A 12,655-nucleotide genomic window follows, 5' to 3' on the forward strand; every position below is an offset into this window, starting at 1 on the left:
TATATTACAGGCCTTCTAATGGTCAGTAGGAGATAGAGAATCAAATATGAAGGAATGTGAATTGCAACAGTGACTATAGGTTTCAAGTTAGTTATGAAATAGGGTAAGAATGGACTGTCAAAAACAGAACAAATGTAATTTCAAAACCTAGATCTATGGGCAAGATTTACATGATCCTATGCAGTCATGGAAACAAATCGTTCACCCACCATATGCATGCCATCCAATGGACACCATTCTGTACCTATCCCATCATCCAGCGCTTGGACCGTAGCCTACTCTGCCTGAAGATTCAAGAGTTCTTTAGACATTTCTTAAATGCTATCAGCGACTCTGCTTCCACCACTCTATCTGGCAGTGTATTCCAGCCTCACAGCCCTCTGGCTGAAACCATCCCCCTCACACACCCTCTAACCCCATACCCTACATTTTTGTCCTCCAGTTTTATCTACCTCTGCAGTCTACCCCATCTATACTACTCGATTTGATATATCTCAATCATGCTCTTAACATCCTCCACACCAGGGACAATAGCCTCTCCAGGATCTCTCATAGTTGAAATGTACAGGAAGGAACTGCAGATGCTGGTTAAACCGAAGATAGACAAAAAAAGCTGGAGTAACTCAGCGTGACAGGCAGCATCTCTGGAGAGAAGGAATGGGTGGCGTTTCAGGTCGCGACCCTTCTTCAGACAGGTCAGACTGAGTTGTTCCAGCTTTTTGTGTCTCTCGTAGCTGAAATCCTCCATCCCAGGCACATCCTGGTAAATCTCTGCACTCTCCTGTGATGTCATATCTATCCTATCATGTGGTGACTAGAACAGTATGCAATACTCCAGCTGAGGTTGATCAATGGTTTACAAAGTTGGCACCTCTCTACTCCTACTCTAACCTCTCTATTCCTATATTCCATGTCCCGACTAATGTCTTAACCATCTAGCCTATGCCCTGCCATCTTCAGCAATCTATGCACATACATCAAGCTCCCTCTGACCCACAATGCTCACTCGTGTAGGAAAATAACTGCAGATGCTGGTACAAATCGAAGGTATCACAAAATGCTGGAGTAACTCAGCAGGTCAGGCAGCATCTCTGGAGAGAAGGAATGGGTGACGTTTCGGGTCGAGACCCTTCTTCAGACTGATGTCAGGGGGGCGGGTCAAAGAAAGGAGATGTGTGGAGACAGGAAGACAGTGGGAAAACTGGGAAGGGGGAGGGGAAGAGAGAGACAGAGGAACTATCTGAAGTTAGAGAAGTCAATGTTCATACCGCTGGGCTGTAAGCTGCCCAAGCAAAATATGAGGTGCTGTTCCTCCAATTTCCAGTGGGCCTCACTATGACACTGGAGGAGGCCCATGATTGAAAGCTCAGACTGGGAGTGGGAGGGGGAATTGAAGTGCTCAGCCACCGGGAGATCAGGTTGGTTAAGGCGGACTGAGCGAAGGTGTTGAGTGAAACGATCGCCGAGCCTGCGTTTGGTCTTGCCGATGTAGAGAAGTTGACATCTGGAACAGTGGATACAATAGATGAGGTTGGAAGAGGTGCAGGTGAACCTCTATCTCACCTGGAAAGACTGTTTGGGTCCTTGGATGGAGTCGAGGGGGGGAGGTAAAGGGACAGGTGTTGCATCTCCTGCGGTTGCTGGGGAAAGTGCTTGGGGATGGGGTGGTTTGGGTAGGAAGGGACGAGTGAACCAGGGAGTTATGGAGGGAACGGTCTCAGCGGAAAGCAGAAAGGGGAGGAGATGGGAAGATGTGGCCAGTTATGGTATTCCGTTGGAGGTGACGGAAATGTTGGAGGATAAATTGTTGGATACGCTGGCTGATGGGGTGGAAGGTGAGAACGAGGGGGATTCTGTCCTTGTTACGAATGGGGGGAGCGGGAGCAAGAGCAGAGCACTTGCAAGAACGGGCACTCGCATGGGCCCTAGCTATGCATGCCTCTTTGTCAGGTACGTCGAACAATCCCTGTTCCAGACGAACACTGGCCCCATCCCCAAACTCTACCTCCGCTACATTGACGACTGCATTGGTGCTACCTCTTGTACCAATGCAGAACTTACTGACTTCATACATTTCACCACTAATTTCCATCCTGCTCTTAAATATACTTGGACCATCTCCTTACCGTTTCTGGATCTCACCATCTCCATCACAGGCGACAGACTAGTGACTGACATCTACTACAAACCCACCGACTCCCACAGCTATCTGGACTACACTTCTTCCCACTCTGTCTCCTGCAAAAGGTTTATCCCCTACTCCCAATTCCTCCGTCTGCGCCCAGTTTGAGGTGTTTCACACTAGGGCATCAGAGATTAAACTCGAACTGACGTTTCTCATCCCATTTCATCATCTTATTAATATTACTCTGTGTCAGCAACTCCAATGTTCATATCAGCTGATTTACTATCATACCTCCTTACATCCACATCATTCCATGTATATTCCAAACCACATCTATTGCATTGCCCTCAATGATGTGCTTGGTTACCTCTGCAAACAATTCAATCTCTGTATCAGTCTTACCAACTTAGGGAGCTGTAATGGAGAGTATGTAACTGCTCTGTGGAGCTCACCTTCATATCCTGAAAGATTATACTATACTGCTCCACTGTGTGGGATGGGTCATTCTGGAGGTCCAGTCTGAAGAAGGGTCCCAACTCAAAACATCACCTATCCATGTTCTCCACAGATGCTGCCTGACCTAGAGTTACTCCGGCACTTTGTCTTCTTTTTTGTAAACCAGCATCTGCAGTTCCTTGTGTCTTTACTCCCAAGGTCTCCCAAAAACCTCAGCACCTAAATTATCTTTCATGACAGTTATTTCAATCTAGGTTAATTTAATTTTGAAGGTGTTCTCTGAGAAACAAGGCTAGATTCTCCAGCCTTCATCACACGTACGGCAGCAGTCAAATGCTGCTGCTGCTGCAGTACAGCTGCATGGCGAGTACATCTTTCAGCGCTCTTTGCTGTGTGACAAACTACAGGCAGTTGAATAAACACATCTGAAGGGAGCTGCACTGGCTCCTGTGTAGGGAAGTGATGGCATCAACAAATAATTTCTAGGTATAAATGAATAGAGGGCAGAATTTAATAATGTACCACCAAATATTTAATCTATAACCAGTGGCAAAATGTTCCACAAAAACACCAGATGTTCTAGTGGCCAGAGGACCTAGGGTGACAGAGGAACTGAAGGAAATTCACATTAGGCAGGAAATGGTATTGGGTAGAATGATGGGGCTGAAGGCTGATAAATCCCCAGGGCCTGATGGTCTGCATCCCAGGGTACCTAAGGAGGTGGCTCTAGAAATCGTGGACGCATTGGTGATCATTTTCCAATGTTCCATAGATTCAGAATCAGTTCTTGTGGATTGGAGGGTAGCTAATGCTATCCCACTTTTTAAGAAAGGAAAACAGGAAATTATAGACCAGTTAGTCTGACATCAGTGGTGGGGAAGATGCTGGAGTCAATTATAAAAGACGAAATTGCGGAGCATTTGGATAGCAGTAACAGGATCGTTCCGAGTCAGCATGACGAAGGGGAAATCATGCTTGACTAATCTTCTGGAATTTTTTGAGGATGTAACTAGGAAAATTGACAGGGGAGAGCCGGTGGATGGAGTGTACCTTGACTTTCAGAAAGCCTTCGACAAGGTCCCACATAGGAGATTAGTGGGCAAAATTAGAGCACATGGTATTGAGGGTAGGGTACTGACATGGATAGAAAATTGGTTGGCAGACAGAAAGAAAAGAGTGGGGATAAATGGGTCCCTTTCAGAATGGCAGGCAGTGACTAATGGAGTACCGCAAGGCTCGGTGCTGTTTACAATATACATCATTGACTTGGATGAAGGGATTAGCAAATTGGCAGATGATACTAAGCTGGGTGGCAGTGTGAACTGTGAGGAAGGTGCAATGAGGTTGTAGGGTGACTTGGACAGGTTGTGTGAGTGGGCGGATGCATGGCAGATGCAGTTTAATGTGGATAAGTGTGAGGTTATCCATTTTGGTGGTAACAACAGGAAGGCACATTATTATCTGAATGATGTCAAGTTAGGAAAACGGAACGTACAACGAGATCTGGGTGTCCTAGTGCATCAGTCACTGAAAGGAAGCATGCAGGTACAGCAGGCAGTGAAGAAAGCCAATGGAATGTTGGCCTTCATAACAAGAGGAGTTGAGTATAGGAGCAAAGAGGTCCTTCGGCAGTTGTACAGGGCCCTAGTGAGATCGCACCTGGAGTACTGTATGCAGTTTTGGTCTCCAAATTTGAGGAAGGATATTCTTGCTATTGAGGGCGTGCAGCGTAGGTTTACTAGGTTAATTCCCGGAATGGCGGGATTGTCGTATGTTGAAAGACTGGAGCGACTAGGCTTGTAATTAGAGCACATGGTAGAAAGTGAAGAAAGCGAATGGTATGTTAGCATTCATAGCATTCATAGCAAGAGGATTTGAGTATAGGAGCAGGGAGGTTCTGCTGCAGTTGTACAGGGCCTTGGTGAGACCGCACCTAGAGTATTGTGTACAGTTTTGGTCTCCTAATCTGAGGAAAGACATTCTAGCCTTAGAGGGAGTACAGAGAAGGTTCACCAGATTGATCCCTGGGATGGCAGGACTTTCATATGAAGAAAGACTGGATAGACTAAGCTTATACTCGCTGGAATTTAGAAGACTGAGGGGGGATCTTATAGAAACATATAAAATTCTTAAGGGGTTGGAGAGGCTAGATGCGGGAAGATTGTTCCCGATGTTGGGGAAGTCCAGAACTAGGGGTCACAGCTTAAGGATAAGGGGGAAGTCTTTTAGGACCGAGATGAGAAAACATTTCTTTACACAGAGAGTGGTGAGTCTGTGGAATTCTCTGCCACAGAAGGTAGTTGAGGCCAGTTCATTGGCTATATTTAAGAGGGAGTTAGATGTGGCCCTTGTGGCTAAAGGGATCAGGGGGTATGGAGAGAAGGCAGGGACAGGTTACTGAGCGGGATGATCAGCCATGATCATATTGAATGGCGGTGCAGGCTCAAAGGGCCGAATGGCCTACTCCTGCACCTATTTTCTATGTTTCTATGTATACACTGGAATTTAGAAGGATGAGAGGGGATCTTATTGAAACATATAAGATTATTAAGGGGTCGGACACATTAGAGGCAGTAAACATGTTCCCAATGTTGGGTTGTCCAGAACCAGGGGCCACAGTTTAAGAATAAGGGGTAGGCCATTTAGAACAGAGATGAGGAAAAACATTTTCAGTCAGAGAGTTGTAAATCTGTGGAATTCTCTGCCTCAGAAGGCAGTGGAGGCCAATTCTCTGGATGCTTTCAAGAGAGAGCTAGATAGAGCTCTTAAGGATAGCGGAGTCAGAGGGTATGGGGAGAAGGCAGGAACGGGGTACTGATTCAGAATGATCAGCCATGATCACATTGAATGGTGGTGCTGGCTCGAAGGGCCGAATGGCCTATTCCTGCACCTATTGTCTATTGTCTAAAATTTAACCATATTCTATGTTCAACTGTTGAACACTAGTAGGTGACAGAGGTGACATGGCTGCAGACTAAAGTAAGCAAGGAACATTCGACCATCGAGCCTGCTACTTCAACCCATCAGATTATGGCTGACCTAATCATTGCCCTCAAGTAAGATTTCCTGCCTGATCCCTCAATTACCCCACAGTCAATTATCCAATTATCCTATCTCACCCTTCAAATGTATCTCCTGCCTCTGTATTCAGCTCATGCCAAACCACAGAATTACAAATGTCAACAACCTTCAGAGAAGAAATTCCTGATCATTTTAGCTTTAAAGTGATCCTACTCATAGTCGTGAGACCATTTCCCTGGCTCAAGGCTGCTCCATCTGGAGGAACAGGCTCACACATCCACCCGACCAATCTCCATACTTCTCTTGAGTATCTAAACAGCACCAAGTATAGGCCTGTTTTACTGCATACTGTATGTAAAGCCTGGTTTACTGCATACTGTATGTAACCAGCACCATGTGTAGGCCTGTTTTACTGCAGACTGTATGTAACCAGCACCATGTGTAGGCCTGGTTTACTGCAGACTGTGTGTAACCAGCACCATGTATAGGCCTGGTTTACTGCATCTTTCCTCCTCGAATATTTGGCAATAATCTTTAAGCAGGGTATTTCATGGATACCGAACGTTGCGTTAATATTGGAAGGATACAAATGAGGTTCTGGGTGCTATTGAACATGGAGACTCCGGTCAGGAAGCCCACCAGCTCGATCAGAAACATGCCAAATGTCACCGATAACGCCACAATGAGTCTGGAAGTAAACAAAGGACAATATTCAGCAGACATACAATGGAAACGATTCGTTTCTTGTGCACAGATGCACAGGAAGGACTGGAATAAGGCAGGTAACACAAAAATACCATGAAACACCAGGTGGCACCAGCAATGGCTGCCTCGCCAACAGTCTGTTTGTCCCTTCCTTCGTGGTTGTCTTTTTTGTATGTGTCAAATGTATGTTTTAGTGTTCTTTAGCTTGTTTTATATGGGGGTGGTGGGGGGAAACTTTTCTTAATCTCTTACCTCGACGGAGATGCAACTTTTTTCTGTATCGTATCTCCGTCCACACTGTGGCCGAACATTGAGGAGTTGGCGGCCTCTACTGGAGACCAACTTCAGGAGCTCCAACCGCACGCAGGAGCCTGTGGACTTACCATTGCGGAGTTTGCAATTCCTGTCGGGGTTCGACTTTAGAGCTCCAACCGCAGGAGCCTGCGGACTTTAACATTGTGGAGCTCGCGGCCCCTGGTTAGAGACTGTCTTTGGGAGCTCCAGGCTGCAGGTGCTTCGATCGCCCCGACGCGGGAGCTTCGACCGTCCCGTCGCGGGAGCTTCGACCGTCCCGACACAGGAGCTTCGACTGCCCCGAGGCGGGAGCTTCGATCGCCCCAACACGGGAGCTTCGACTGCCCCGAGGCGGGAGCTTCGATCGCCCCAACACGGGAGCTTCGACCGTCCCGACGCGGGAGCTTCGATCGCCCCAACGCGGGAGCTTCGATCCCCCCAACGCGGGAGCTTCGATCCCCCGACTGCGGATGATTTGACTGCACCGACCATGGGAGAGAAAAGAGGAAGAAATTGGACTTTATTGCCTTCACAATGAGGAATGGGGGAGGGGGGGAATCTGCTGTGGTGGATGTTTATGTTAACTTTTATGTAATTGTGTGTCTTATTGCTTTTTTTTCAGTATGGCTGTATGGCAATTTGAATTTCACTGTACCTTAATTGGTACACATGACAATAAACACCTTTGAACGTTTGAAACACAGGAGCAGGAGAGCATTCAAGGCATCGAGCCTGTGCTAACATTTTGTTCATAACATAACATAACATAACAACACTTTATTGTCACTCGGCACAACACCGAGCGAAATTTCAGCAGTCACACAAAATACAGCAAAAAGAAAAGAACACAGGACACCCGACCCCAACACAAACATCCATCACAGTGACTCCAAACACCCCCTCACTGTGATGGAGGCAACAAAACTTCCCCTCTCTTCCCCCCGCACCCACGGACAGGCAGCTCGACCCCTACCGAGGCAAACGACACGCACAGCCCCCGCAAGGGGATGGAAGGCCCCCCGGCCGAGCCGCCCCGGGCACCGAAACGTCCCGCGGCCACACCGGGCGATGTTAAGTCCAACGGCCGAGCCGCACCGGGCACTGAAACGTCCCGCGGCCGAACAGCGCTGACGATGTTAAGTCCAGCGGCCAAGCCGCGCCGGGCACTGAAACGTCCCGCGGCCACACCGGGCGATGTTAAGTCCAGCGGCCAAGCCGCACCGGGCATTGAAACGTCCCGCGGTCGAGCCGCACCGGGCACTGAAACGTCCCGCGGCCACACCGGGCACTGAAACGTCCCGCGGCCGAGCCGCACCGGGCACTGAAACGTCCCGCGGCCACACCGGGCGATGTTAAGTCCAGCGGCCGAGCCGCACCGGGCACTGAAACGTCCCGCGGCCGCACCGGGCGATGTTAAGTCCAGCGGCCGAGCCGCACCGGGCACTGAAACGTCCCGCGGCCGAGCTGCGCCGGCAATGTTAAGGCCCGCAGCCGAGCCGCACCGGGCACTGAAACGTCCCGCAGCCGAGCTGCGCCGGCAATGTTAAGGCCCGCAGCCGAGCCGCGCCCCGGGGAAGAGACCTAAAAAAATAAAGGTTTCCCCCCGCCCCACCCCCCCACCCCACCCCACACCCCCACCACACACCCCCACCACACATACACAGCCAAAAACAGAAACAAAAACCATCCCAACACCGACACAAACAAAAAAAAAAGAAAAAAAGACAACAGACTGCCAGAGAGCCGCAGCCGTTAGGCGCAGCCAACTCCTCCCATTTTCTTGATATTAATTTTCTATGTATATCACATTGTTTTAATTTTCCAATTACTCCCTTTGTTCACTCAGAAGCAAAATAATGAAAAATAACCTCAAAAGATGAAAATCTGAAATAAAAACAGAAAATTGCAGGAAAGCAACAGCTTCTCAGGTAGCATCAGTGGAAAGAGAAAACATTAAAGAGAAAGAAAACTTAATTTGCACTGGATTTCATGGTATAATTTACTTTTGTGAAGATCTTCCCTAATTTTAGAATCCTTGCAAATCCCAAAAATCTAAATTCACCTTGCCTCTCAGAATTAGGGTAGGGGGTAGGGGGTAGGGTGTTGACATGGATAGAAAATTGGTTGGCAGACAGGAAGCAAAGAGTAGGAGTAAACGGGTCCTTTTTAGAATGGCAGGCAGTGGCGAATGGAGTGCCGCAAGGTTCGGTGTTGGGGCCGCAACTGTTTACCATATATATTAATGATTTGGAAGAGGGAATTAGAAGCAACACTAGCAAGTTTGCGGATGACACAAAGCTGGGTGGCAGTGTAAACTGTGAAGAGGTTGTTAGGAGGTTGCTGAGTGACCTGGGCAGGTGGAGTGAGTGGGCAGATGCGTGGCAGATGCAGTATAATATAGATAAATGTGAGGTTATCCACTTTGTTGGCAAAAACAAGAAGGCAGATTATTATCTCAACGGTAGTATAAGAAAATAACTGCAGATGCTGGTACAAATCGATTTATTCACAAAATGCTGGAGTAACTCAGCAGGTCAGGCAGCATCTCGGGAGAGAAGGAATGGGTGACGTTTCGGGTCGAGACCCTTCTTCAGACTGATGTCGGATTATCTCAACGGTGTTAGGTTAGGTAAGGGGGAGGTGCAGCGAGACTTAGGTGTCCTTGTACACCAGTCACTGAAAGTTGGCGTGCAGGTACAGCAGGCAGTGAAGAAAGCTAATGGAATGTTGGCTTTCATAACAAGAGGATTTCCGTTTTGGAGTAGAGGTTCTTCTGCAGTTGTACAGGGCCCTGGTAAGACCACATCTGGAGTATTGTGTACAGTTTTGGTCTCCTAATTTGAGGAAATACATCCTTGTAATTGAGGCAGTGAAGCATAGGTTCATGTGTTTGATCCCTGGGATGGCAGGACTGACATATGAGGAAAGATTGAAAAGACTAGGTTTGTATTCAGTGTTGTTTAGAAAGATGAGAGGGGATCTTATAGAAACATATAAAATTATTAAAGGACTGAACAAGCTAGATGCACGAAAAATGTTCCCAATTTTGGGCGAGTCCAGAACCAGGGGCCACAGACTTAGAATAACGGGGAGGCCATTTAAAACTGAGGTGAGAAGAAACCTTTTCACCCAGAGAGTTGTGAATTTGTGGAATTCTCTGCCACAGAGGGCAGTGGAAGCCAAATCATTGGATGGATTTAAGAGAGAGTTAGATAGAGCTCTAGGGGGCTAGTGGAATCAAGGGATATGGGGATAAGGCAGGCACGGGTTATTGATTGGGAATGATCAGCCATGATCACAATGAATGGCGGTGCTGGCTCGAAGGGCCGAATGGCCTCCTCCTGCACCTATTTTCTATGTTTCTAATTACTCGGTCCCCATAAAGTCGCAGTCCCTCTGAAACTGTCACAATATTCCGCCAGTACAGCGAGGAGGTGACGAACACCAAACTGGAACAGGAGTAATTGCACTTCCTGTGTAACCATAACACCACAACACAAACCATGTTCTACATGCTGGTATTTTTCTTTCTGCACACTACCTGTTCTACTTGTCTAGAAATGATTTGCTCTATTTTTGGTCTCAACAACTTTGGATACCATATACAAGTACATCAGGTAGTACAAATAAACCAGGTTTGGAATATAATGTTACAGCTACAGAGAAAGCGCAGATTTAAAAAAAATGAAAGGGCCACAATGATGTAGATTGGAAGCTCGCGAAATTCATCCCCAGCGTGAGATGATGCCAAGTGGAAATGGTTGAGAGGTTCAAGTTCTTAGGCATAAATATCATCGAGTTCCTATGTAAAGCACAGGGATTGGTCCTTTGGCCATATGGATTCAGAGCTGGTTTAGTGATAGAAGACTGAGCGTTGTGGTGGAAGGAGGTCTGTGATCAGTGGTTCCACAGGGATCTGAGATGGGAACTATTGTGCAAGGTGTTGTACTCTGGAGGATTGAATGTAAGGAGAGAGTGTACAGTTAATGGCAAGATCCTTAACAGCAATGATGTCCAGGGGGATCTTGGAGCCCGAGTTCATAGTTTACTAAAATGGCAATACAAGGGAGGCACGGTGGCGCAGTGGTAGCGCAGCGGTAGAGTTGTTGCCTTACAGCACCAGTGACCCGGATTCGATCTTGACTACGGGTGCTGTCTGTACAAAGTTTGTATGTTCTCCCTGTGACCGGTTTGGGTTTTCTCCGAGATCTTTGGTTTCCTCCCACACTCCAAAGACGTACAGGTGTGTAGATTACTTGGCTTGGTATATAAGTGTACATTGATCCTAGTATGTAGGATAGTGTTAATGTGCAGGGATTGCTGTTTGGCCCGGACTCAGTGAGCCGAAGGGCCTGTTTCCGCGCTGTATCTCTAAACTAAACTAAGAAACAAGTAAAGAAGATATGTAGTATCATTGTTAGGGCACTGAGTACAAGAGTGAGGAAGTCCCACTACAATAAAAATGTGGAGGCTTTCGAAAAGGTGCAAAGGAAGTTTACCAGAATGCTGCCTGGATTACAGGATACTAGGTGCAGGGAGAGGCGGGACAGATTCTGATTGTTATCTCTGGAATATCGGCAATTGAAGGCAATTCTTGAAGCGATCCCATAATTGTTGAAAAGAGTTAATCTCAGCAATCGTCAGCAAAACAAACAAATCTCTCATTGCTTCGGGGAGTCTTGTCCGCTCAGCATCTTCCATCATCTGTTGCTAATGGTCGTCAGTTTGCAACAAACCTCTTTCTATGCAGACGTCTTTGAAGGAGGGAAGAATATGTCCGTCATGTGTCCTCGATGAATCGAAGGATACTGGCCCTTTTAAGTGATGGAGAAACAGTCTCAAGTAGTAGAGGTCACATCTTGGAGAAACAGTATACACTCGTCCCAGAACGTTGGCTTCAAAAATACCTGGAAGATCTTCCACTATCTTCCCAAACTTCCTTCTTTGCCATTTCTTATTGTTCCATGTGTAAAATCGGGGTACATCAGCATGGTACAGTGTTCTTGCAAATTGATCTTGAGAACACAATTCCATGAATTCAGTTAAAGTTGTTCTCGTGATATCCTCATTTCTCACCAGCCGACCAACATTGACTCTGATAACGACTTGTTGTTCTTGTGGTAGATGTACCTGGAGTCGAATGGCAGCGGGGCGTCTCTCACCAGTTGGAAATCCAAGAATTTTAATCCCACTGCTTCCGACGGACCAATGTATCTGCCAGTAAAGTACTGTGCAATTTTGTCATCCCTGTTAACTTCAAAAACTGCTTGCTCACTCCCCTTCAAGATGTACTTGAACACGTATTTGACCGACTTTACAGAGGAGCATATCTCAACGTTGATGTGACATTTGAACAACTTCAAGAGTTGTGCATTACAGGGCACCACCCATTCAGAAGTAATAGGTCGATCCCGGCGTTCTTCTTGATGTCCCTGAAATCCTCCCATATCCGGAGATCGTCTCCTGTACAGAGGATGTGTCTCATCTCCACACCTTGTGCTTTCGATAAACGGCTATGGGAATCTCTTTCTGCATCTTCCATTCTTCCAACATGGAGAGGTGAGGTCACAGTCTGGTTCATGAACAAACCTCCCAACATTTGGTTTTACAAATTCATCATTTTAATGTCCAAAATTCAGAATTTTACATCAAATTCATAATATGGCACATAATGCAACTTTTCAGCAAAAACAAGTATGCACGCCCAATGCGTATACGCGTTGTGCTACATTCATGTGTGAAAAACAGCTATTATTTCCAACAGCATGTAGTTCTTGGACTACATGTACAATGTCAGGCCTATCATGAGTATATTCTAGTATTATTAGAAAGGTTATTGAACAGAAATACTTTTAACAACAAAGAAAAAATTGTTTTGTTTTGGTTTTTCTATTTTGGTTTATTCGTAAACATCCCAATTCTCTTGATATTGAATACAAGAAAAATGATCAAAAAATGTATCACCAAGTTATGAATAGTTTCATTTAAAAATGCACATTCCTAATTTAATTGAAGACATAGACATACTTGCTCCAGTGGTCTTCAACAGCAAAT

General features: G+C 46.5%; 1 protein-coding gene across 4 annotated transcripts in view; it reads right to left on the bottom strand.

Annotated features, from left to right (window-relative positions):
- The window catches only part of LOC144608710 (transmembrane protein 107-like), a 53,565-nt gene that overhangs the window by 15,686 nt on the left and 25,224 nt on the right, over positions 1-12,655 (bottom strand). For all 4 annotated transcript variants that reach the window (XM_078426733.1, XM_078426731.1, XM_078426732.1 and 1 more), the window contains exon 4: positions 6,190-6,290. In XM_078426733.1, the coding sequence (XP_078282859.1) occupies positions 6,190-6,290 (101 nt within the window). The remainder of the gene's footprint in view (positions 1-6,189; positions 6,291-12,655) is intronic.

The sequence above is a fragment of the Rhinoraja longicauda genome, chromosome 32 (genome assembly GCF_053455715.1).
Source record: "Rhinoraja longicauda isolate Sanriku21f chromosome 32, sRhiLon1.1, whole genome shotgun sequence".
Classification (NCBI taxonomy): domain Eukaryota; kingdom Metazoa; phylum Chordata; class Chondrichthyes; order Rajiformes; family Arhynchobatidae; genus Rhinoraja; species Rhinoraja longicauda.